Source organism: Eublepharis macularius, chromosome 6 (assembly GCF_028583425.1).
Source record: "Eublepharis macularius isolate TG4126 chromosome 6, MPM_Emac_v1.0, whole genome shotgun sequence".
In the NCBI taxonomy this organism is placed as follows: domain Eukaryota; kingdom Metazoa; phylum Chordata; class Lepidosauria; order Squamata; family Eublepharidae; genus Eublepharis; species Eublepharis macularius.
This window is the reverse complement of record NC_072795.1, coordinates 101806574-101834524: the sequence shown is the minus strand read 5'-3', so window position 1 is coordinate 101834524 and position 27951 is coordinate 101806574. Positions and strand designations below refer to the sequence as shown.

Sequence of the window (27951 nt, the reverse complement as noted above, 5' to 3'; positions counted from 1 at the left end):
TCTTTGCCATGTCCTCCCAAAGAAGCAGAAACTAAGAAGCAGAAACAGAACCGGCCCATCCTGCAATGGATCCGTATGAAAATTGGCAATAAGATCAGATACAACTCCAAAAGGAGCCATTGGAGAAAGACCAAGCTAGGTCTGTAAAAAGAAGCCGCTGCAGCTCTTGTGACACGTCTTGTCCTGCGTCGAGGCCTCAGAAGGCCCCTTGCTATCAATCTCCCACAGCCCTGTTTTCAAAGACGTCTCACGTTGCAAATATCTTTTGTAAACCTTTATTTTCACAAAGGGCATTTTGAAAGAATTAAAACTGAGTAATGAAAAAAAATCTCAACAAGGCAGGCGGATGATAAAGTAAGCAAATAAATGAACTAAATAAATCACAAAATGTGGGAGGTTCCAAACCAAGCATTCTCCAGTGGTATACATAGCTGTTTCTGAATGGGTGCTTCCTGAAGACACAAAGGTGATGCCTCCTGAGTTCTTCCAGTGAAGTAGGGGAAAGCCAAGTTTGGTTCTTTTCTTTGGAGAAGAATATTACGGCACCAGGAAATACACTGGCAGGTGCCATAGCACCCATGGGCACCTTATTGAGGATAACTGTAGTAGCTACTTCTGGAGTAAGAATTTTCTACACATATGGTAAGACAGTGGGGAGGGGGTACTTCATGTCTGAGGAGAAGTGCTGCAGGATCAAGCCTTTAACAACTACAGCCTACCGTCCCTAGATAAATGGACTGGCTGAAAAATTCAGGAAAACACTGCGGTACAGAGAATACAGAATAATGCTTGCTGTATAGATACAAAAAGTACCCAAGAGAGATATAGCAATCTTAGGGATAGCTATTATAGCTTTTCAATTTGAAATTATGTGCAATCCTGTAAAATTACTTCAAATAAATAAGTATCCTATCAACTTCTGTGCCTAATATCCCTCTTTACCTGAAAGGAAGATTACTTTTCCCACCAGGAATGCCATGAAGAAAACTAGGGGTTCACCTTAATTTCATGTTCAAATTATAGGTATACATGGTAACAAAAAGCTTTGTGTATAACCGTTTTTAAGGTTGTCATTTTCCATTCAGAGATCTTCCCTTTAGATAAATATGGTAGCTCTCAGTACTAAATTTAGCATCAAACAATATACATTCCTAAGTATACAGGAGGGTATGGGGTAATTAGATGTTTCAGGTGCAGACAGCTTCCAAACAGATCTTCCTTTGTATTTTAAAAGTTTACGTAGCTGTACTGTGGTATACTTTAGAACAGCGCTAACTGGACTGACTTTTTGGATATTTAGATTATATATTCTTGGTAAAAGTGGAAATATTAGTTGGGCCTGATTCAGTTTATACACACCAAAGAAGGTCCCTACTGCTGGCAGGAACTACCCGGAGCACCATCTGCTATGGCAAGCACAAAAACACTATGGGTATAGGTAAGTTCTTGGATCAATGCGCAAATTATTCACATGCAAAGATAGTTCCATACATTATAAAGAAATAGAAACTGATGAAATACGAGTGACTTGCACTTCTTTTCCTACTTCTAATGGATCTCTCCTAAGATGAGATCTAAGAGCCCCAGCAGATGCTACAGCTTGCAGACCTCACTGAAGGAATGACAAAAAGACACACTTCAAATTAAAAATAGCAGGGAAAGAATATATGCAAGTTGCTTAAGCTTCTTTCTTCCCCTTTTCTATGTAATGTATGAAAAGGCATAAGTAACAGGAAATTGTGGCTAGGGGATTAAGAGCTATTTTAGTTATTTCCAAGGACTCAAGGATACCTAGTGGATTAAGAAAAAAACCTTTAGGGCATAAAAATTTCAAACTTCTCTGGATCACAGCCCATGTATAGAACCAGCAAGCTATAATACCAGGATCCCTGCTTACAGGACAGGTGGTTGTAGTTGCTGAACAAGGCACAGATAAATAGATACTCTAATATAATTGAAGAGCTTTGCTCTATTTGAGCAATGGAATAGTAGCCAGTGTCACCTGGTTAGATTTCATTTTTTTTAGCTTCTTTTGAACTTTGTCTCCATTTCCGAATAACAATCCCACAGCTACTAGCTACTACACAAAGGGCTCCCCCTACTGTCCACCAGGTGGGCAAATGATTGAGGAAAAGAATTTGAAAGATAAAAGCAAACACAACATCCATAGTTTTCATTATAGCAACAGGACCTGCCTTTTCTATTTGCAATGCTTTTGTAAGAAATATCTGACCACCCACCCCAAAGAGTCCAATTAATATTAAGAGAAATCTATCTTTGCCACAATGAGGCAAACTCCATACATCCATTACAAAAAGTGCTATCATGCAGACTATTAATCCAATTACTGCATAATACCAGATGGACAAAAAATAGTGCACAGATTTCCCCACTTTTCTTAGTATAACTAAAGTTGAAGCCGCAAATATTGCACTTGTTACAGCTGCTATTGTCCCTTTAAGATGATCTGTGTAGGTTCCTTCAATTCCTGCTACTTTGGATCCAAACAAAAAAGGTGGCCTTGCAATCAGCACCACTCCAGTGATTGTGAACAGGGTGAAAAGAAGATCCCAAGGACTGTATTTCTCCTTCAGAAATATCCAGGCCAACAGCGATGTGAAAACTGGACTGCTGAAAGTAATGACCGTGGCATCAGCAAGAGGCATTACTTGGAAAGCATAGTAGAGAAGAATCATTGCACTAGAGCCAAGCAATCCACGGAAGAAAAGAACGACTCGTTTGCCTTTTGGACCCAGAAATCCTGTCCTAAAATGAAAGAGAAGCACAATGATATCTCATGGCTTGAAGCATCAGTGAAGCTGGGCAATTGTGATCACAGTGGAAGTTCAAGATAACAGATTATTCTAAGGATTGTTAGAAAGGTACCATTAAACTCTTTTGTGCAAATTTTGCTGATGCTCAGCAGCCTGAATACTTAAGGTTCTGATTTTAACTGAGCTTACTTTAAAAAATGCCCTTAAGATCAAAAATCTGCACAATTAGGGTAGCCAAGTGTCTAGCTTTTTGTTGGACTGTCTGGGGGAAACAGTTAAACAGGTATATAAATCGAATGTTATTATTATTAAAAACCTAGAGATCTGTGTGCCAGACTGCTGGCCCATCTAAGCCTCTTATGCACTGGAGGCTGGCCTGCTAGCATGCTCAGCCTGCTGTGCATCCAGGGAGCAGCTGGCACACTCACCCAGCCCCTGACCTGCTGCATGCCATGGGAGTGGCTGTCCAGCCAACCTGCCCAGTCCTTTGCACACCAGTGATGACGTCACTTCTGAGAGACAACATCATGCTGGGGCCGGGAGCACAAAGGCATAAAAATAGGGTAAGTTTCAGAGCCTCTATCCAATTGGGGGGTGGGGGGGGGAGCCATCTGGCAACCCTATGTATAGTACATTTGCACAATGTCGATGTGCAGAACTATAGTCAGGGGCCTACGGGGTTCTGGCCTACAGGAGGAAGTGGACTGTTCTGCAGCTTGGTATGACAATTTGTGAATAACATCTCTTGCATTCATTCTAACTTGGACTTTGCATTAGCAATGGCAGGATTGGATGGTCCCAGGATGCCAACTTGTCCAGTTCTGCGTGATACCTTTCAACTTGTTTAGTCTGAAGATGTGGACAGAGACCTGCTTGTAGAACTCCTGCCCCTCTTTGGCTACTTAAATCTGTGGATGGGGGCACTAGTAGACTGGGTCTGAGATACAATAAATGCTTGGGGTGGGTATGTATACATCCACTCCTATTTTGGACCCAGGAGAGCTGAGTAACTACCATCCAGTCTCAAATGTACCATTCTAGAGAAAGGTAGTTGATCAAGTGGCATCTGGGAAACATCAGGGATTCCTGAAAGAAACAGATTGTTTGAATCCATTTCAATTAGGTTTCAGTCCAGGTTATGCCACCAATATGGGAATAACACTTAGTTCTAATATTACACTTCCAGCAGATCCCAGGGAGGCCGTGGAAACTGTGAACAGGTCCCTGGAGGCAGTTTTGAAATGGATTAGAGCTAACAAGCTTAAACTTAATTCTGACAAAATTGAGGTGCTATTGGTAGGAGTCAGTTTGATTCAGGAATTGGGATGTCTCCTAGCCTGGATTGGGCTCAACTTCCCCCAAAGAAGTAGGTTTGTAGCCTAGGGATGCTGCTGGACCTGGGCTTTCTGTTGGATAAACAGGTGGCCAGGGGTGCCATTCACTAGAGCCACAGCCCTCCCTGAGCAGGAAAGATAATTGACATTGAGGTGCATGCCCTGGTGACAACTATTAAATGCTATTATCTCTTTTTTAATGTGTTAATTTTTGGAATTGTAACCAACTTCAGACATAAACAAAAAGCAGGATTAAAAAACTTAAATAAGCCTGTTCTTCTCATTAAACAAGTAAAATGTCTGTTTGGTGATGACAGTTGTCTTCTTAAAACAGTATGGCAGAAATATTCTCCAAGATCAACCTGTTGAATTAGAGATGGTTCACTTCTCAATGACTTTACAGGTTTTGGCTTCAGTTAGCTTGGGTAAATAAAATAACCAAATCACCATATTTTTGATATTGCTGCAAAATTAATCTGAAAAATAATTCAGAATAAATTGCTTTAATATACATGTGATCCCCAGAATGGTACTCACGAGTGCCATGGTGTCCCCCAATGTGTTTCCTGGCACTCATTTGTTTCTTCCCCGACAGAGACAGCCAGTCCTGGCCTTCCTCCTCTTTAGGGGAGCAGGAGCTCCTTCAGAAGAGCACAGGAAGCATAATCACCTTTGGGTCTGCAGGGAACACCCATTTGGTAGCAGCAGCCTCCAACATGGGAAGACAGTATGGAACCTCCCAGTGTTTTGTGCTTGGCCTCAGCAACCCATGGCTGCCATTTTGTGGTTAGCTGAACTCCCTCTGTGGCAGCCATTTCATGGTGGCATCCACTAACTGTTGTCAGAATTTCAAAAATGCACACAGATTCAACAATGTTGGGGACCCCGGGATACACCTTTTAAAAATTAAGCCTACATCTGGCTAGTTATTTAACAGACTCATCCTAAGCAGAGTTACATCCTTCTAAGTCTGTTTACATTAATGGTCTTAGAAGGGTGTAACTGCTTAGGATGACACTGTAAATTATGGTTTTAATCTATCTGATTGGAGTAAAATCAACTTTGGATTCTCTTGGGGGCTGCTAGCTAGAGTGTACCAGCCCTTAATGAGCTTTAGAACTTGCAAGACCTATCTTGAGGTGGCATGTAGATGTAGTGACAAGCTAATGGTATCACTTAAGTTCTGTGTTCAAAATAACAATGCAGGCCTAACCAGAGTTAGACCCACTCCAAGACCATTGGCTTTATACAGAAGCAACTCTGCATAAGATTGTATTGTAAAATCAGTATTGGATTTTGAGATGTGAATCTTGTTTTGTTCTCAGCTATGCTTTTCTTCAATAGGAGTATCCCAACCTTACTTCCTAGATAATGAAGGTTAGAAATAATTCTTAATTTTGAGCTTTGAGAAAACCGACATGTCACCAGCACGTCCTATGGGTTTATTAAGTCTCTAAAACAGTTTTTAAAAGGTTTATTTACATTGGTCATTGTGCACAGAAGTAGAACACAAGACATGTTATATTTATTTAAAACATTTCTATGCTGCCTTTCCACCTAATACAGGGTCTCCAAGGTAGTGAACATCAGAACTTTAAAAACATTTCAGAACATTAAATATGGTGTTTAAAATATAAATATATATTATTTAAAAAATTAAATAAAACAAAGTCACAAACAGGGAGAAGGGCTAATAACAGTTGATGAGGGAATGCCGAATAAAACAAAAAAGTCTTCACCTGCTGGCGGAGGAAAATAATAGAGGGAGACAGAAGAATCTCCCTGGGGAAGGAGTTCCAAAGATTCAGCACCACCACTGAGGAAGTCCTTTCTTCTTTTGCCACCCATCTAGCCTCAGATGTCAGAGGCACCCAAAGCAGGGCTTCCAAAGGTAAACATAGTGGTCAGGAAGGTTCATATGGGAGTAGGTGTTGCTCAAGGTATGCTGGCCTTAAGCTGTATAGGGCTTTAAAATTCAATACTAGCACCTTGAATTGTACCCTTGGGCTAGTCACAGTTCTCTGGAGCTCTCTCAGCCCCACCCACCTCACAGGGTGTTTTGTTGTGGGGATAATAATGACATACTTTGTAAACCGCTCTGAGTGGGCATTAAGTTGTCCTGAAGGGCGGTATATAAATCGAATGTTATTATTATTATTATTACCCAGAAGTAAATTGGGATCCCCTGTAGGTGGAAAATGGCTGGAATGATGTAGTCCCTATGACCTACTCCAGACAACATTTCAGCTACAGCATTCTGGAACAACTGTAGCTTCCAAGCATGTGTTCTCAGCCGTATGAAAAGGAGGCTTTGCTACACAAATAGAGAGCTATTTTTTCACTGATTACATCCTGCTGTGATCTGTTGGTTCTTACTACAAACTAATTTATTGATGTTTCTGGATGATGGACTGTTTCTTACAGATGCTATGCTGTATTCATGTGACATTTATGATCTGACTAGAATACTGGTATCATCAGAATATAAATTTGAAACTGTAGATAGCAATGATGTTGAAGGATGGACAGTCCATGAGGCTGAATCCTCCTAAACAAAAGAAGTTAATGCAGTCAGTTACTACCATATTGCTCATTTAACATTACTCATTCCATACACTGGCACTCAGTATGAATTCAGTAATAAAACTGTACGAAAAGATCTGTCTATTATTTTCTAATCACACAACGGCATTGTGTGATGAGAACTCAAATACAGATTCATCAAAAGGGTTTGGCCAGGTAAGCCAGGCAGTCTTTAAGGAATAAGAAAGTTAACTAACCTGTTGGGCAGGATTGCAGCAGTTAAGATGAATGTGTTACCAAGAGTAATGTTTTTGTTACAGACAATACCAATCATCAGAGACTCTAAACAATTTGAAAAATGGCAGAGGAAAATATCAGATTTTGTTTGGGCAGGCAAGAAGCCTCGAGTGAAAGTAAAAGTTTTACAAGATGCAAAGGAGAGAGGCGGAATGCAACTGCCCAATCTGAGACTTTACCATGATGCAATCTGCCTAGTTTGGCTAAAAGAGTGGATGACATTAAAGAATAAGAAACTATTAGCCCTAGAGGGATATAAAAAAATTTTTGGATGGCACGCATACCTATGGCATGACAAAGTAAAGGTCAACTCGATGTTCCTGCATCATTTTGTAAGGAGAAGTCTATTTACAATCTGGAAGAAGTATAGAACTTACCTACAAGAAGGAACCCCCTTGTGGGTGGTTCCATATGAGGTGATAGATCCGAGAGCTGTGGATAATGAACAACAATGTTTAACGTACAAAGAAATAACTAAGATTGAAGTATCTAAACTTAGAATAAAGACGCAAGAGGAACTATCACCTAACTATGATTGGTTTCAGTATAGACAGATTAGAGACTTATACAACTCAGACTTTGCAAAAGGGGGCATACGAACAGAGAACTCGGAACTAGAGCAGACCCTTCTTAAAGAAGACAAGAAAAGAATATCCAAGGTATACCAAGTATTGCTGAAATGGTATACTGAGGATGAGATAGTTAAAACACACATGGTGAAATGGGCTATAAATTTCAATAAAGAAATAACAATGGAGGCATGGGAATACTTGTGGAAAACTACAATGAAGACAACGACATGTATCAATATTAAAGAGAACATTTTCAAAATGATCTATCGTTGGTACATGACACCAAAGAAGATTGCGCTAGGGAATTTGAATACTTCTAATAAATGCTGGAAATGTAAGAAACATGAGGGCTCCCTCTATCATATGTGGTGGTCGTGTGAGGTAGCTAGGCAGTTCTGGGGGGAAATAATAAGAGAAATGAGTGAAATTTTACAGTTTCAAATAAATAAGAACCCAGAACTCCTGCTGCTAAACTTGGGAATGGAGGGAATTCCAGCCCATCATAGGACGTTGATTTTTTATATGACTGCAGCAGCTAGACTTTTGTATGCGCAGAAATGGAAAGTACAAGAAGTACCAACTATTGAAGATTGGATCTACAAATTGCTGTATATGGCTGAAATGGACAAGATGACAAGAAAACTGAGAGATCTGGACTCAGGGCAGTTCAACACAGACTGGGAGAAGCTGAAACAATACCTGGAGAAGAAATGGGAGGTGGGAGGAAAACTGTGGCAGTTTGAGAACTACTGAAATATAATAAAAGTATAAAAGAGAGGGGTGACTTTACCGGGGGAGGAAGAGAAATGTGAATTTATAAGCAGTTAGATTAATTGATTGAGATATATATAGATATGTATAGGTCAACTGATAGAGAATAATTAATGATAAGGTTTAAACATGAGGATTGACTAACTAACAATATTTTCTTTCTTTGACAAGATTTATATGCACCAAACTGAATGTATAGAAGAGTTAAATTGATTGAGTATCTGAGGAGTTATATAGAATTACCATAAAAAGTTGAAATGAGTAATATATAGAGAATAAATCAAATTGTTTGATTTAAATGTGGGAAATTTTTATGGTTTATGATATATAGGTTTATATAGAATTATTCAAAACTGGAAAATGGGATAAATTGTTTATCTAAAGACGTATAGTTTGGGTGTATAATAATTAAAGGAGTTAATGATGCACTGCTTAATATAATGGAGAATGTATATCTGTTTTAGACAGAGGAATTTAATAGAAGTAAGGGAAAAGGGACAGAGGGTGGGAAAGCTGTTGGAAGTCAACAAAAGGGGGGGAAAGGGAGGGGGTTAGAAACGAAAAATTAGGGGAAAATTGATTGTAATGTAAAAATAAAAATGTTCTAACCCAATAAAAAATTTTTCAAAAAAAAAAAAAAGAAAGTTAACTAACCTGAAGGATCCTGGATGCTCAGATATGTTCCCTCCATCATCTTCGGTCTGAGAAGAATCACTTCTCATGAAGCTGTTTCATTCAAGCAATCAGATCTTGCATTTCTGTGCTGCATGGTTTGCATTTTAAACACATGCCTGTCTTATCCACAGGTAGAGGAATTTCATTAAAATATTCCCAAATAAGGCCTCTTGTATTACTTCCTGTTATGTTAGGCTTTCCTTTCTAAAAAAATCACATAAACACATGAAGCTACCTTACGATAAATCAGGCCTTTGGTCAATGAAGGTCAGTACGGTCTACTCTGATTAAGAGTGGCTCTGCAGATTTCTCAGATCTTTCATTAAGTGATGCTTTTAACAGGAGATGTCAAGGATTAAACTTGGGATTGTCTGCACACAAAGCAGCTGCTCTGATGCTGAGCCACACTCCTTCCCTATGGAGGCTAGACTCAGAAATTTATCTCTCAAGACTTTTGGAATATTCTGCTTATACAGTTTCACTTATGTTTGTACTCTCTTCTTGCAGCCCCTCTGTTCTTGCAGTTATCTCCCATCTCCTTCATTCTCAACAACCTTCAATTCATGGACTGCCTTGAAATTTTGTACTTTCAGAGAAATATAAGGGCTTAACACTAGAAGGACAATACAGCTAATCAGGTTTGATACCACCATAACACACGTTTACTTGGGAGACGCAAATCGCATTAGAGTTGGTCAGTTGTCCAGTTCTCAAACCACAGATGTTCCAAACAATGCATCATGTTCCAATGGGTAAAATAGGCTTTTAAAAACAAAAGTTTAAATGAACAGATTGTCTCATAATATATTAGAATTTTAATCCTCATTCGATGATTATATCTTTGAGCTTTAAGATATCTTAAAGTTAAAAGTATCTTTATATAGATGTATTTTAAAGCATTAAAAAAACCCAATTTACTTGTTTACTCTTGAAGACTTCCTGCCTTCCTCAGAGAACTTGCCGTAGAATTATGTCATATAAGTTGACACAGGGACATGCTTTATTTACAAAAGGCAGGAAGTCTCCAAGAATAATCAAATATTTTCTTTATTATTTTCAAACTAATAACATTATTTGAAATTGTTAACAATTACACTAGTTACCTCTCCCAATCTAATTGCATTATAAAACAGCTATCCTCGTACAAAAGATGTAATACTTACTTGTAGTATATTAAACCAGGAAGAACAAACATCATTTGGAAAACACATCTAAAGGCACTGGCTTCTACTGAATGCATATCTTCAATCTTCTTTAGAAATAATGAAGCCACTGAGAAGAAAAGAGCAGACAGCATCGTATAGAACAGGCCAAGTCCCGGACAGTTCTTTTTGTTTACTCCTGCAACAGAAAAATTGTAGTTTCAAATTAGCCACTAACAATTTAACTGTAATTTTTTGAGCTGTATTTTAAAAGTTTACATGCATTATCTAAATTTCAAGTACCCATTTTGGTCTGCAGTAGAAGAGCAAGATCTGGGTCCAACAATACCGTAAAAATAAATCTAGTTGGTGCTATTGGACTTAGATCATGCATTATCTAAGTTTTCAACAATTATGTATTTACTTCATTTATTTACTTCATCTATATCCCGTCTTTCTCCCCTATGGGGACCCAAAGCGGCTTACATCATTCTCCTCCATTTTATCCTCACAACGACCCTGTGAGGTAGGTTAGGCTGAGAATGTGTGACTGGCATAAGGTCACCCAGTGAGCTTCCATGGCAGAATGGGGATTTAAGCCTGGGTCTCCCAGATCCTAGTCCAACACTCTAATCACTACACCACACAGGCTCTCACCTTTGGGAGAGAAGGAAACAAACACTAAATATGTATTGAAGCTGAAAGTATTAAGAGTAATTTTTGATATGATAGTCTGGTTAACCAAGTTCCTTTCCAAAATACACCATCTGAGCTTATTTTAAAAACTGTAGATGTACTAGGTATATCTAGGTGTCTCTGGCACATACAAATATCCCCTTTGGGTCCATCACAGAGAGTTATTTCACAAATCTCCTGCTTTCATTACAGAGACCAAAGAACTATCCTGATACTAGAATCAGAAAACTCTATGCTCAGTTCACCAAGATAACAGAAGCCTAGAGTTCTGTCCAACAAATATGCAAACACCAATCTGGACAATCTAGAGAACAGAGAATTCCATGCTTCCATGGAGTATTTCACATGACAAAGCTATTGGACTGAGACACCTGTGACAACCATATTAGGGATTCACCCCCTCCTCACATACTGTGTTCCTCTTAATAATTTGGGTTCAAAAATAGTGATGCCTAACTACAAAAGTTTCATAGATGAGCAGGGATTCAACCTTAAATGTCCCTTATGCAAATTTAACATTCTTTCCACTAAACCATGCTGGTTATCTGTTGCTTTAGAAATCTGGTTAGACAGCCAACTTCCTATCCCTCCACCACCAATCCCAGGGCCTCTTTTAGTGTCACAAGGACTTAACTTGTTATCTTATTCTGTAGTAGCCATACAGGAGATGGGGGGGGGGGGAAGAGATGCTGGTAGCTCCATCATTCCAGAGAAAGCTCCCTGGATCTTCAACTGGAAACAACCTTAGATCTCTTAACACATCACTTCTCTCCTGAGTGTACTATTGCCCATGTTGAATTTCTTCAGTCCATGCTGAAGTCTCCAGTTATGTTTTTAAGGGGAAAGGCGAAAGCTATTTTTGGTCAAATGCCTGGGAGGGAAGGGGAAGCTGCAAGATGGCTGGTGGTATACTATCAGTATGTTGATGTTAGGCTACCATAGTAGAATGCCACTTACCAGTTTCAAATTTTAATAGAACTGTTATAGTGCTATAGCACATGCATGAATAAAAGAACAAAAGAGTCAACATGTAACCGTGGCAGCCATGATGACCATGCCCCTGAGAGCCAACATGGAGTCACTGTGCAGCATAGGTGGAAGGGAGAAGTGGGAAAAAAGGCAAAGGAAAGTATGCAGAAAATGCCATTGTGTGGCAGTTTTACAGTCAATGCACAATCCTCTGCATTTGCAGGGGCAATGAAAGTAAAACAGGGTTAACATACCTGTAACTTATGTTCATCGAGTTCTTCTGTGCTGACACACATGGGGAATGCGCAGACGCAGGCCAGCCGCCGGAGAATTTTCTAGAGCTTCCATGGCTCCGAAGGGGCCGTTTGTCGCGCGCCTCAGCGACCGTCTTCCCACCCAAACGGTCACGTGATCCTCCAGCGACCAACGGCCCCTTCCCTCAGTTCTCCCTTGCCGCCGCTTGACCAACACACTTCAGCCGTAACACCTTAAAAACACCAATTTCCGTTACAGCCATCACAATACCGTGCATTGGAGTTCACAGCGGGGTAAGAGGGAGGGTTGTGTGTCAGCACAGAAGAACTCGATGAACATAAGTTACAGGTATGTTAACCCTGTTTTCATCTTCGTTCTTCTGTGCCTCCACACATGGGAGTGTACCAAGCTTCACACAATAAGGAAGGCGGGGGTGAAGTCCAACACAATTTTATTAAGCAAACAAGATCAACAATAAATAGATATGCATATATACATCTATGTAAAAATACTGTGTAAGGACACATAAATACTCAATATTTACATATATACACACACCCAGGTACATATATACACACTTTCACTCAAGGGTACCCAACAGGTACGCCAAGAAAGTCATTCCAAAACTCCCTCAGGATAAAAGGGAGTGTAGGACAGCCTTGGCCACAGATACATCCTGCTCCGCATTGACATCAACGGCGTAATGCCTGACAAAGGTGTCTGCAGAGGACCATGTGGCTGCTTTACAAATGTTAACCAGGGGCACCCCCCTGAGGAGTGCCGAAGAGGATGCTTGGGACCGCGTGGAGTGGGCTCTGACATGAAGCGGGCAAGCCACCCCTGCCAGGGAATAGGCCTTGTTAATGGCCGTCACAATCCACCTAGACAGGGTCTGTGAGGAAGCCCTGTTACCCTTGTCCTTGGCCCCAAAACATACAAACAGGTGAGGACAGGAGCGGAATCCCTTCGTCCTATCCAGGTAATAGGCTAGGGCCCTCTTCAAGTCTAGGGAATGAAGGGCCTTTTCCCCCTTAGAGGAAGGTTGAGGAAAGAATGCAGGCAGTGAGATATCCTGCGAGAGGTGGAAGGCGGACACCACCTTGGGCAGGAACTCGAGGCAGGGACGCAGGACCACCTTGCTGGGATGAAACACAAGAAAGGGAGGGTCAGACCGCAGTGCAGACAGCTCACTGACCCTTCTGGCCGATGTGACGGCCACCAAGAATGCTACCTTGTAGGATAGCATATCCAAGGGGCATGTAGCCATAGGTTCAAACGGAGGCAACATGAGACGCGAGAGCACCAAGGACAGCGACCACTGAGGTACTGGCGCCGACACAGGTGGGTAAAGATTGTACATGCCCTTAAGGAACTGGCGGGATTGTGGGTGAGAAAACACCGTAGCACCCTCAACTCGGGCGTGAGCAGCTGATATCGCTGCCAAGTGTACCTTGAGGGAGGACACCTTCAAGCCCAGGCCACGCAAGTGGCACAAATACTCGAACACAACCCCCAAGGGACTGCTGTCAGGCACCACACCTCTGGCAAGTGCCCAGAGCTCAAACCTGCGCCACTTGGCCGCATAAGCGCGCCTAGTGGATGGCCGACGAGCATTCAGGAGAACCCTCTGTACCTCGTCAGTAAAGCCTATCGGGGAGGAACGATCCGCCAAGCCGTTAGGTGCAGCTTCCTGGGATCGTGGTGGACTAGGCTCCCGTTTAGGAGAAGGTCTTGCCGAGGGGGCAGACTCACATATGTCCGTTGGGACATCCGCAGGAGCTTCGGGAACCAAACCTGCCGTGGCCAGAAGGGGGCCACCAGGATGCAGTCCGTCCCGTCCTCCTCTATCTTGCACAGGACCCTGGGGATCAAGGGGAATGGAGGAAACATGTAGTGCAAGCCCTGCGTCCACGTAAACTGGAAGGCATCCCCAATAGAGAGGGGGTCGCTCCCTGCCCTGGAACAGAACGTGTGGGCCTTGGTGGTCGCCGCAGTGGCGAACACGTCTATCACTGGATGACCCCACATCTGGAAGATCGGCCCAACGCACTCTACGTTCAGTTCCCACTCGTGGTCCAGCAAAGGGACCCTGCTGAGGGCATCTGCCCGGGCATTGTCTGACCCAGCCACGTGTATAGCACGGAGCGACACGCCGTTCCTGATAGCCCACTGCCAAGTGAGCGTGGCTTCCCGGCACAGGGCCATGGACACTGTGCCCCCCTGCTGATTCACGTAGTACATGGCAGTCGTGTTGTCCGTCTGCACCAAGACCTGACGATTTCTCAGCAGTGCTGTAAGAGACACAAGTGCAAAACGAATGGCCCTTAGTTCAAGCACATTGATATGGAGGGTCTTTTCCCTGTCAGACCAGACATCTTGCACAGACACATCACCACAGTAAGCCCCCCATCCCAACAGGGAGGCATCAGTGGTAACCGTGACGTCATGGTGCTGATACCCAAAAGGGGTCCCTCTAAACAAGTTGTCATCAGACAGCCACCAGTCCAAGGAGGAGAGGATGACCCTCGGGATAGAGAATTTGAGGGACGGAGGGTGCAGCAGAGCATCGTACCTCCGCACAAACCAGTTCTGGAGAGGGCGCATACGCAGCCTAGCGAAAGGCACCACAGAGGTGGCCGCTGCCATATGCCCTAGTAAGCACTGGATAGTGCGCACAGACTGGAACCGGTTCCTTTTAAACATGGACACTAGACCCCTTAGGGACCGAGCCCTCTCCAAGGGGAGCAGAGCCTTACCCTCCACAGAGTCTAACAGTGCACCAATGTAGGACACCTTGCAGTTGGGCACCAGCTTGGATTTCTCCAAGTTCACCAGGAGCCCCAGGCGTTGGCAAGTGCTAAGTACCAAGGCAATGTCCTGCACCAGCCTAGACTCCGATTCAGCCACGATGAGCCAGTCATCGAGGTACGGAAAGATGGTACAGCCTTCCTCCCGCAGGAAGGAAACTACAGGGGCCACACATTTAGTGAACACTCGTGGGGCAGTGGACAGGCCAAAGGGGAGCACCTTATACTGGAAAACCCTTTGCCGGTACACAAAGCTCAGGTACTTCCTGTGCTCCTTCCGTATGCCCACGTGAAAGTATGCGTCTTTTAAGTCAAGAACCGCAAACCAATCTCCCTGTTTCAGCAAGGCGATCACAGCCGCCAACGTAACCATCTTGAATTTGGTCACCTTGAGGAAGGCATTAAGGCCCCTCAGATCTAAAATGGGACGTAAGCCCCCATCCTTCTTAGGGACCAGGAAGAACCTAGAGAAGAAACCCTTTACAGAGTCCTCATAGGGCAATTCTTCCACAGCACCCTTGGCCAAGAGCGACACGATCTCCGCATCTAGCTCGGCCATAGTGTTATTGACAGCTGTCAGGGGTGAACTGCATCTAGGCAGCTCAACAAACTCCAGCCCGTATCCCAGTTCAACAATCGTTAAGACCCATGAGTCAGATGTTATTGACTCCCACTCAGAGAGGAGTGGACTCAGTCTGTCCGAAAAGTTCGGGGATACGGCTGGCGTGACCCGTCAGTACTGCCTCCCGGCGCCCTGCTGATCTTTCTGCTGGGCCGGTTGTTGTGCCGGACGAGGCTTGAAGGGCCGACGCCTCCTTTGCTGTTGTGCGGGAGGGTAAGGCCGCTGCTGGTAGGCAGGATACTGCTGGTAGCCCGGCCGCTGCTGTTGGTATCTGCCCTGGTAGTGGTAAGGGCCAGACCGGGGAGCGTACCGTGACCTGGAGGAGGGCTTGTCCACTGGAGCCAGACCCAAGGATCGCGCCGTCTGCCTGTCCTCTTTTTTCTTTTTCAGGGTCTCGTCGGTGGACTTGGAGAACAGCGAGTCCCCTTCAAATGGCATGCTCTCCACCCTGGAACGCACCTCTTGGGACAGGGCCGTAGACCGCAACCAGGAGTGGCGCCTGAGGACCACCGCCGACGCCATCCCTCTAGCAGCAGTGTCAGCAGCGTGGCTCCCAGCGTTCATCTGCTGCTTAGACAGCCTCACAGCCTCCGTCTGCAGCAGGGACACCACAGCCTTCTGCTCAGGAGGGAGGTCTCGTGTATAGGATGCCAACTTCTCCCAGAGGTACAGCTGGTACCCTGCCATGATGGTCTGGTAGTTGGCGATCCTCAGACCCAGTGAAGAGACAATGTACTGGCGCCTGCCCATGGCATCCAGCTTCTTGCCCTCCTTATCGGCAGGCACCGAGGAGTGACCCGATCGTCGGGGGTTGAACTCCTCTGTGACCAAGGAGGAAGGTGGAGGGTGCTTCACCAACGCCGGCAAGGTGCCCTGCTTGATCTTGTAAAGCTGCTCGATGCGCTTGGATGTTGGAGGTTGATCACAGGGCACCTGCCACACCTTCTCCACAATCTCCTCAATACCCTCGAGCATGGGGAAGCCAACGTACGCCGGATTGTCCCCGTAAATACGTTTGAGGAGCTTGTCCTTGGTCTGGGGGACTGCTGAAGAGATATCCATCTCGAGAGCCTTGGCCATCCTTGCCATCTGGTCGGCGTAGATGCGGAGGTCCTCGAATGGCGAGTCCGCCGATGGCACTAGCTCCTCAGCTGGCGATGGTTTGGACCAGGACTCCGACTGGTAGCCGCCAAAGCTCTCCACATCCTCCTCATCGGAACCGAGCTGGGATTCCGGAACCTGGAGCGGAGGGGGAGCCCACGCCGACCTCGATGTCGAAGGCCTCGGTTCCGACACGGAGAAGCCCGCAGGTGCCCCCTCCCATTGGCAACGGTATGGCGAGGGGAGGTAGGAAGCCTGTCGATGCCGGGACGCAGCGGACCGGACTGATCGGACACTGTCCCCGGAACCATGCCGCTCACGACCGACCGGAGGTGGAGACGGACGGGCAGGCGACGGACGGCTCCGACGGGGAGACGGGCTCGGTTCCAGCCTCGGCGACCGAAGGGCAAGCGATGGTCGGCTCCGACGGTGCGGGCTCGGCTCCGGCCCCGACGAGAATTCTGCGGGCACCGTCTCGAAGGCCATCGGATCCGGCACCGGAACGGAGATGTCTTCTGGCTCCGGGGAGCCCAGATGAGGGGAAGGCGTGTGAGGAAGCACGATGACCTCCTCCTGAGGAGCGGGACGCGGCGACCGATGGTGCTTGGTCTTCTTCTTCTTCTTCGCTGGTTCCGAAGAAGACCTCGGAACCGACGCGCTCCTCACCTTCGAAGGGGACCTCGGCTTCGACCTCTTCGTCTTGATCGGGATCGAACCAGTCGTCGGTTCCGACCGGGGACTCGGTACCAGGATCCTCGGTTCCGAAGCTGGTCTCGGATCCGACCTGGTAGATGACGCGCTACGGGGCGGCCGCACCGGTCCCTGCGCTGGAGAGGCCGCTCTCGACGCCGAGGTACTCGGGGGACGCGGTTTCGACCCCGACCTCGCGGAGGCCACTGAGCCAGCTCTTGAATGCCGTTCGGCAGAGGGGCTAGGGCCGGCCTTGGGGGAGGGCAACGGAGCGCCTCCGGACATGACCTTCTGCCACAGGGAGGAGTTCAGTCGGGCCTTGCGCTCCTGTCGGGCCTTGCTGGTGAAGCCCTGGCAAATCTTACAGGCCGACACATTATGGGTCTCCCCCAAACAAAACAGGCACAGTTCATGGCCATCGGTCTTGGCCATTTTCGTGTGGCATTGGAGGCAATGCTTGAAGAGAGCCTTTGAGGCCATCTTCAGGGGCACGCGAAGGGAAGGTCAAAAACAGTCCGAGTCAAATTACCGAGTCCACAACAAAGTCCAAAACGAGATCCGAAGAATAGTCGAGGTCACGAAGTCTGAAGTCAAAAGCCAAGCAATCAGTCAGAATAAAGCACGAAGCACAAAAAAGCACAGAGCAACGAAGCTCACGTTCTCTCCAAGCGGCGGCAAGAAGAGAACTGAGGGAAGGGGCCGTTGGTCGCTGGAGGATCACGTGACCGTTTGGGCGGGAAGACGGTCGCTGAGGCGCGCGACAAACGGCCCCTTCGGAGCCATGGAAGCTCTAGAAAATTCTCCGGCGGCTGGCCTGCGCCTGCGCAGTCCCCATGTGTGGAGGCACAGAAGAACGAAGATGAATATGAAGAATCCTCGCAGTGTAGAAACAACCCCACATAGAGCCAACAGGGCATTAAAATTTCACTATAAGTTAGGATATCTACCTTCACTGAATGACAGTATGACTAAAACTCAAACAGGACTTTCTCTATTTGTTAATTAGTTATACAATTGGAATCCCTATTAACTTAAAATGAACTAATTAAAGGAAGATATCCTAATGCATAAACATCTTACTTTGTTAACATAGGAATCCCAGGAGGAGGCTGAGGTTGGCCTGTGAGCCATCAGAGAGGTCACAGATGACACATCCATGCATGAGTCTCTGAGGACTCCCTCAATCTGTCCAAGAATGAGCAAACCATGGGGCTTGCCAAATGGTGACCTGGTGCAGAGCTTCCCGCCATTACTTCCTCACTCTCACGCAGCAAGGGCTTCTCCCCCACCACCACTTTTCTCCTAAAAGGAGAAGGATCATTTCTGGTGTTCAGCAGACATTTTGCCTCTTTGTGACCTTCGACCTCCTTTTCATCTCGCTCCTCTGGATAACTGAGCTGAACACCTTGAAAAGTATCCAGTATAATTTGAAAGAAGAAATTGTCTACTACAACTTTAAATAATCTTTTTTGGACATACTTCTCTTGGCTGGTTTCTGGTTCTCGTTGCAGCTTCTGGAATATGCTGTTGTAAGCCTCTGCCACTGGTGGATTATTTCGATCTCCACTTTGGTGTATAGTGCCTTCCCAATAGTGCAGGTTATCTTCTCTCAGACCTCCTGATCAAAGATACTTTTGGTTATCTCCTGCCCATCGTCTCCTTTGTCCTTGCCTGATGGGAAACATGGTTTCTGGATTTCAAAGTGTTACCTCAGGAGGAAAAGCAATGTTACTTGGCAGCTCAGGCTGCAGTGGCCTGTGGATCCCATCTCTATTCAGGAATGCCATCTGATGGCTAGTTCTATTTCCCTCCAGAATCTGTTGCAGGGTCAGACGAGTCAGATGATGAGCTACTGGGAAAGAGGACAATAGCCAATGAGGAGAGGGAATACGTCTGGCAAGGCAAGATGGCCGTGGAAGCGATGGACCAGATTCTAGCTCAAGACAAGAACTGGAACTTTGAGAGATGCAATGACTTTGGACACACGATTCACAACCTTGAAATGCCATTCTATGGCAAGGTTTTCATCCTCAAGGGTGTCCTACAATGTCCTACTGATTCTACCAGAAGATTATTCTCCAGCCTGAGAAGATAGTCTTGTAGAATAAAACCTTGTTAATGTGCCAGATATTGCAACAAATTGACAACAAAACAATATCCTACAATGTGGCTGTGGATATGTTGGCGGTGTGGTTTCATCCAGGGACTTTGTCAACGTGCATCATATTGAGAGAAGGAGAGACTGCTACATTTCAGCAGAGATGGCAACAGTTCACAGCTTACACCTGCCAACTTCCAACTTGGTCAACATACCATCAGTAAATCTTTGCAGTCTTAAGGGTATGATACCAGTGATGCAAAACTAGTATTTTTTCCTCAAAAATGTATATAATCTAACATGATTATGGAGATTATAAAACTGTCAGCTCTTGTCAGTTGCTAGGTAACTTGGAATCATATCCTGAAAGCTGAGAAGCAATGTTTGATAACATTCAACAACTGTGTGCTCAAGGTTGAACAATACACAGATTTGTGTTTAGTCCATCTCAGTTCCCAGGAGATTTGCCATTTAAAATCAGCTTACAAGTAGCAGTATATTCTCAATGTGAATGGGCTGGAACTCATTGGGCACCCTGAGGAGCCTAAGATTAATGAGCAAATATTCATTGCTACAAAGAATCAGCCGTGGATCTTACTAAACACTGCAACAATGTCAATGCTCACACGTGCAAAATCTAATGTGAATGGGCTGGAACTCATTGGGCACCCTGAGGAGCCTAAGATTAATGAGCAAATATTCATTGCTACAAAGAATCAGCCGTGGATCTTACTAAACACTGCAACAATGTCAATGCTCACACGTGCAAAATCTAAAACACAGCCCCACATAAAAGAAAAACATGTTCTTATTTTTAGAAAGTTTTAATTGGATGGTTTATAACTGTTTATATATTACTTTGACAGGGGTAGTGGTGGTTTTCCTGTAGGTTTTGAGCTTTTATAGTTGTCCCTGTCTTGACTGTACCTCTCATTCCCTTAAACCCCACATTGTAAGTTTTCTCAGCTACTTATTGAATAGTTTGATAACCGTGCTTTGCTACAGTATTCAGCTACTTTAAATCCAGTTATAATATTTATGGGTATGTAACTGTGATGGACTCAGCTTCAGATGCTGAGATTTCCAGACAGTAAGTGTATGATTGACATGTTTCCTCCCCCCTCCCCCATGTAGCTAGCCTGAAATGGCAGTTGGGGATAGAATGTTGAGGGGGCAGCCAGTTGGAGTTGGAGAGTAAACAAGGGAGTGAAAGGGAGTTGGAACCTGGCTTTTGACCAGAGAGGGTCAGCCAGAGAATCCTCTGTGAGAGGAAGTAATGTTTATGAAGCACTTTTAGTCTTTGGACTAAAGTGGGGAAAAAACAGCACTAACTCCTGCTTAGACTTAAGAGATCTGGGAATTATAGTGGGCCAAGGAAGTGGGTAGAAAGGAGTCTCCTTTAAACCCCAAATATATACCAAAACACCAAGATGGGTATCACCAGTGGAAGCATTCACCCAACCAAATTTATTAAGGTGGGAGAATATCCACATCTATGAACAGCTATTGAGGGAGAATGGTAAGCTAAAGTCAACAGAAGAACTAAAAGAACAGAACATAGAGACAGGATGGTGGCTAAGAGCGCAAATAGAATCCAAATTTGCCAAAGACAAAACACAGGGATTCTACATGGAATGATGCCCTTTCGATAAGTTGCTGTTAGAAACAGATGGAAAACTGATAGGAAAATTATATGCCTTCATGAAACAATTGAAGACAGAAGAGGAGGCTTTAAAAGTCCATATGGTAAAGTGAGAACAAAATCTGGGGCACAGCACAGATTGTGGAGCAATGGCTACAGTCATGGAGAGTAAACATCAAAATAACAAAATCAACCACCTTTTAAAAAAATCTATATAAAATGTTCTATAGGTGGTATGTGACACCAGAAAAATCAGCAAAGATGTACACTGAAATACCAAATAAATGTTGGATGTGCAAAGAAAAAGTGGGCACCTTTTCCCATATATGGTGGTTATGTAAAAAAGCGAAGAGATATTGGAAAGGGATACATGAGGTGTTGCAAGAAATGAGCTGTTGCTAGAAATAAACATACCCTATAAACCGGAAATGCTCCTGTTAAATATAATACCGGAGGAGCTAAATAGGGAAAATATATATTTGATAATACATATAATAACAGCAGCGAGAATAGTATATGCCAGATACTGGGAAAACACAGATATACCAACAAAAGAAGAATTAATAGAGAAAGTCTTAGAGACAGCAGAAATGGATACACTGACAGAATTAATAAAAGAAATAAATGGACATGGTGGAAAACAAAAATGGACTCCGTTTTATTGATGGGTTAAACAGAAGTATAAAATAGAAACATAACTATATGTTAGCAGAATACAATCAAATGAATGATCAGAGTAAAGTAGTACTAGAATGGAAGAATACAGACTTATAGTGATAATAGCATAGTGAAAATAGTATAATTATGATGGAACTGTAGAGATGAAATGGAATGTATTATTTATAATATGTATCCAAAGAATGTAAGACTTTTGATTAATTTTGTTATTAGAATAAGATGGAACTAAAACAAATAAAATATATTTTTTTAAAAAAAGGACTCTCCCTTCAGTGCCTGGAAAAGGGCTGTAGCTCATAACTATAACGCCTGTCCAGAATCTAGTAAGGGTTTGACTCAGTGGAGCACCCTAAAGTCTGGAGAGGAGGGAAAGTCATGCTGTTTGTGTGTAAAAAGTGAAACATTTGTGAAGCAGTGTCAACCTCTCGAAGAAACCAAGTGTTTTGTGCCTCACACCAGTGAAGTTGCTGTACAAAAACTTTTCTGCGTTACTTCAGTTCAAACACCTGCCTACCTGCCTTATAACTTCACCTACTGTAAATAAACCTTCAGTTACATTTTGAACCTCCCCCAAGCCTTGTGTGCCAGTTTCTGCTTAAGGGAAGCATAAACCCCTGATCTGTCCCCTACTAAGGCTTGGCTGGGTAACCATTCCATTTTTAATATTCCTTAAGGATATTAAAGAAAGTTGAAGCTGCACATCAACCACGCTACCAGAGGCTTCCCAGCCAAGTATACAGCTTCATAGGCTTAAAGAGGAGAAGTTTTACCTCAGGGTAGGAAAAGGTCAGCCCAAGCCTGAGTTTGACGTGGGTTTGTGGCAGTAACATTTTTTGCTTTGTGGTTTTTTTAAAAGTTAGTTTGGTAGTATAATAGCATAGTACCTGAGCTTCACAAAGGTGTTTGTTGAGGGGATGAGGTGGGGAATGTTGTTAACCCCAATCAGCCCACATATGCAAATGATCTTGAGAGGCTGGCCCAATCAGGGAAGAGTAGCCAAGCTGGTAGTGGGCGGGAGTGCAAGCAGGCAGCAGCCTGCCAGCCACACAGGGAAGCTATATCCCTTTGGGAATACATATGTTACCCCTTTTTACCCCCTTAGGGAGTGAATTTCTTAAAACCACTTCTTAGTGGGTGTTTACAACATGAAAGAAATGTTCTCCCCAAATTATATGTTTCTAGGTCAGGGGTTTGGGCTGGTCATTGATGAGCCAGTCAGTGTAAGGGCACAGATATCAGGCAAACACACCCATGTTTCTAGGAATCTTGATTGGGCTAAAGTTCTCAGATATTCAGATAGAGACAGTTATTGATATGCACATACTTTACAGTTACACTGTGCGCATTTGCTACAGAAAACACCAGTGTTTCCTGTAACAACTGTAATGTGAAGAACTATCATCAAGGCCAAACATGACTGTAACAGGCAGACATTTGCAACAGGTAGCGTGTACAGATGATGCTTTTTTTAAAAAAAAATCTTGATTGTTGTTAGAAGCAAACTATCATTTTCCCTTCCAACTTACAGTAAAGTTCTTGACAGAGCTCATGACATCTACCCACTACAGACTAATAGTGATTTTGATCCCTTAATTACATTATTACCCCAAGCTGAAATCCAAAGACATGCTGGTCCACAGACTGGAAAAACACGAGCAGATTATTACATTTCTTATGTAGAAGTATATTAGATTATCCCGGGAATAAGGCGCTAAACCAAATACTGGAGTTATTCAAGCAGGCCAGTATCCAAAGAATCATGTAACTAGCTCTGCATGTCCAAGGAGTTCCTCCAACATATGGCCAGACCCCTTTGAAACTGAAAGCACCTTCAAGAGGAGTTTTTGATACGGCATAAAGGGGCATCTGTTGAAACTGAAAATCCTTCCAGTATACCAAAAGTAGTTCTTTGGGTTTTCAACACACTTTAACAAACCAACCCCCTGCAACTGTGGATAAACTATGCACATTTCACTCATTAACAATGCACTATTTTTCTAAAGTAATTTCTGTGTAAAAAATTCTATCAAGAATGTCTGAAAATATTATCTTATGTATTAACAATGAACTTATTGTAAGTGGAGTTATAGTACTTTAAAAAAAGAAGAAGACCTGTGTACGTATTCCAGAATGCCAAAGAAATTACAACAATTTCCATATGATGACTCCTAGGATTGCTGTTATTTGTAATGAATTATTATATATTATAAATATGATTAATTTTTTTTGCTTTATTGTATTTTGTGACTGTTTTGGTCTGCAAGCAGCTTCAAATAGATTTTTTTTCTGTAGACATGGTATAGAAGTTCCTTACACAAACAGCAGTTTTTTTAGAAATGATGGATCTCAAACCACAATAGCTTTCAATGCAACACTGACAAAATACCAAGACTGAATGGTCTTGCATACCATGGCACTGCATATTATTTATTTTTATTTTTAATTTGTTTTTAACCTTTTTACGCTACCTTTCCACCCCAAGAGGGTCCCCAAAGCGGTGATCATACAGTGACACCCAGAGTTTCTCTGCAGGCTGAAGAAAGTTGCTTTATCAATAATCAATGTCTTTGTTTCTGTTTTTTGGCCAATTCTATTCTGACGAATATCATAATTTTTATTCCCTGTTTTTTGTACTTCCCTGCTGTACTTACTTTATGAACACAGAAATGCTTATTTATATGGCACACAGCATCAGAGAAGGTAGCAATAAAGTGAAGCATGTAAACTGGGGAAAACAACAAAGCAAAAGCTGCTTTCTCCAGAAGTGGATCAATTATCAACATGATGATACATAACTAGAGGCTAAGGAGTTCTTATCAAGAAAGAAATAATTTCAGGTTTGGAGAACCATAACAGTGCATCTGAGCAATAAATGCTGAAAGGAAATAGGATCCATGTTATATATAAGACAGACTATATATAAGATGGGCCACTTTAAGCAATCACCACTTCTGTGTTCTTGTTTCTGCCCTTGTTCCAAACCCCAAAGCAAAACCTTACAATTCCTATTCAAATGCCACAAAACCAAAAAACACTTCCAGGTAATGGTAAACAACTAACAAAGTCATTCCATTTCCTTGGGAAGACACAGGCACTACTAACATGGAGACACTTTGATCAAATTCAGTCTTATAGTACTTTTAAAAAATGCTTTCACTTGGGAGTATCACCATGCAAAAACGTTTTTCATTTGCTCATAATCATCTAGGGTCTGAACAAAACACAACATTTCAGAGCGGGGAATGCAAAGTCTGCAAATTGTTGTATGTGAACTAATTCACAGCACTTTCTATCCAAGCAGATATTCCTTCATTGCTGTTTCATGGAGGAGATAAAATAACATTTCCCCATAGTAAAACAGAGAAAAGTGTATGCCAGCAAGGCAAAGTTATCATTAATCTCTGTATTCTTTATATGAATATTAAATTATGTCTTCTTTTAAGCTGGTTATGTATCACACTGAGAAACAGAGGCCTTGTTCTCACCATGACAGAAAACATGCACATAGACTGTACTACTTCGAACTCCAGGTAGAGGTTTCTCCATTCCAAGCAATCCCCAGTATATCAAATATTAGCACATCAAGAAGAATTAGCGTTTTCCCTATCAACCAGTTTGCTTTGTGCAGGGATTTTTTTGTGAGTTTGGAGGATGAACCCCTCTCAATCACGAAACTGTATAACCCAGACACAAAATGACCACTTTAGTGAAAGTTAGGCATTAAATCAGGGTGTAACAATGTAAAGCATCTAAAGGCACTCACATAATGTACAGAAAAACAGCAAGTTTGCTTCAGAGTAGTGACCCTGACTGACCCTGAGGCATGCAACGCTAGCTCAAAAAGAACAAGTATCATACACGCTCAAAGGCACATGAAGACAGGGCATGCTACACACTGCAATTCTGCTGGCAGCACAACCACTAGCAGAACACAGAAAAACCACAAAGGATTGCTTGAGTGCCTCCCTTAATTTCTAAATACATCATGATTATATAATCTTCATAAAGTTATCTATTATTGGTTTCCACTACAGTGTAAATATTAGTGACTGACTAGGATTTGGGAGACCTCTTTTCAAATTCCCACTCAGTTAAGAAGCTCACCACTGACTTTGGGCCAGTCACACACACTCTCAGCCTAACCTACCTTGTATGGCTGTTCTGATGATAACATGAAGAGAAGGAGACTGTGTATGCCATACTGAGCTCTTTGGAACAATGATAGGGCAAAAGCACATCTAGTTGCTAGCAAAAGAGCAGGCAAACATCATGTGGCTAACAGAGGCCCTTTGAATCCCCATTTCATCCATGAACCAAAGGATGGACGAAATCCATCTGTCTAACCTTCTGTTAGACAGAAGCCCATTAAGGAGGAAATAGCACATGTTAAGCAATCTTGAGGCCAGAGAGGTTATAAAGTAGCAAAGGGATGGTTTTTGGCTTCCTGTTTCCCATGTGGAATCATATGCGGAGAAGAAACATTTAGGGTTAATCCGGGCAGAACAAACAGGTGTGAGGAGCATTTCTGGCTGTGCTTTTTAAAAGTTGTAAAATTAGGACAAAAGAAGAATATGTAGAGAGAGAGAGAGACAGAGACAGAGACAGAGAATAAAGAATAATATAAAAGCAACAAATGGGTAGAGATAGGTTTGTCAACCTCCAGGTGGGGCCTGGAGATCTCTCAGAATTACAAATGTCCTCCAGGCTAAAGGGATTCGCTTTCCCAAGAGATGACAGCTTTGTAGGGCAAATTCTATGGCATGACATCTCTGCTGAGCTCTCTCCCCTTCCCAAACCCTGCCTCCCAGGCTCTCGCCCCAAATCTCCAGGAATTTCCCGACCCAGAGCTGACAACCCTGGCTATGGGAGAGAGAGAACAAGACTGAAACGGAGCCGAAGCTAGCAGACACCGAGGCGAGCGGGACCCCGTGGGCGGGCGCTCGTCCTGCCTTTTCCCCTGACCCGGAGCACCCCTGCCTGAGGCCACGGAGGGCGCCCAAGTGACTCCAGCCGCCTCTGAAGAAGAGGGAGGAGGCCCACCAGTCAGCCTGGCGCCGACACCCGCCTGCCTGCCAGCCTTCCTCACCCACGGGCGTCCCGCCTCTCCAGGGGACCTTTCCGCGGAGGCAGCGAGAACAGCGGCACCACAGGCGGACGCCCGGCCGGGCAGCGACCGCCGCTTCCAAGTCCTGCGCCCGGCACTGGCTGGGCAGCTTGGCATCTTCGTCGTCGCTCCGCGCCCCATGCCCAGCCCCGGAAGGCTGAGCAGCGCCCTGGGCGCTACTCGGAGGCGGCACCATCAGAACCTCGGAGCTTTTGGCTTCCAACTGTCTGCCGGCAAGTAGCCGGCTCCCTCCCTGCGCATGCGGCCCTTCAGCCCTGGCGCCGCCCCGCTCCCTGGACGAGGCGGGACGAATTCCTGAGAGGGATTTTGCTGTGTCGAGGTCGCCGCAGTTCGAAAGGTCTCAGCCCCTAAATCGTTTTTTATAGTCTGCGTGGGGGCCTCTCCCCTCTTTCTTGAGTATTTGGGGATTGCAGCCGACTGTGTCTGTGGTTGCCTATGGGAAAGCGCAAGTTATGCCCTAAAGTCATGCCCCAAAGTCTTGACGTTGGACTAATGCTGCTACAGTTATATTGGAAACTAGCGTGACTAGCTTAAGCTGTAATCCTAAAGACAGTTTTTTGGGAGTAAGCACTGTTGGATAACATGGATTTGTCTCTGAGTAGACCTGTTTATTATTGTTCCTGCCCAGACACAATCCCTGGTTCGAAAGTTACTCGTACCCTATGTGGCTTTGGGCAAAATCAAGCCCGTCTCAGTCCCCAATCTGCAATGCTGAGAAAACGAAGGGGCAGAGATTGAAGATAGCATAGTTGAACCACAGAAAAGAAAATGAAAAACAAAAATTGCAATCCAACTATGACAAAACAGTATGTGAGATTTCGAGTTATCTGGAAGTCTTAAGTTGGATATTCACTACAAAAAAGGGGGGTGGGGGAGAAAAAGATGTTTCAGGTTTGGGGTATCGTGGAGAAGTCTGGCAACTTGCAGAGAATATAGGAAATGCTGCAGGTGTTTAATGTTGTTCAAAGTAGTATTCCTAGAACAATGCCCCTAGTTCAAGTAGCCATCTGTATCAGTGAAAAAAACCTAAAGACCCTCAAAGACCCTCTCTTTGACCTTTGAGAATTTTCTACAAACCAGGAAGGTAGGAGCTTCTCTGACATGATCTGGCAAACTGTTCCACAAAGCTGGGCAGGCCCTGACAAAGCCTGTGAGAAGCAATGGCAGATTAAACCACACA

At 44.0% G+C, this 27951-nt stretch overlaps 1 protein-coding gene and 1 pseudogene across 1 annotated transcript; one reads left to right on the top strand and one right to left on the bottom strand.

Moving 5' to 3' along the window:
* Positions 1-295: 295 nt before the first annotated feature.
* SLC35G1 (solute carrier family 35 member G1) lies at positions 296-27052 on the bottom strand. Its single transcript, XM_054984106.1, has 3 exons — positions 26733-27052; positions 10110-10287; positions 296-2766 (listed from the first exon to the last, which is right to left on the bottom strand). The coding sequence occupies exons 1-3, from the start codon at positions 26944-26946 to the stop codon at positions 2007-2009; spliced, it is 1152 nt and encodes a 383-aa protein (XP_054840081.1). The 5' UTR covers positions 26947-27052; the 3' UTR covers positions 296-2006.
* Positions 18449-19594, top strand: LOC129331930 (stAR-related lipid transfer protein 3-like; annotated as a pseudogene).
* Positions 27053-27951: the final 899 nt, after the last annotated feature.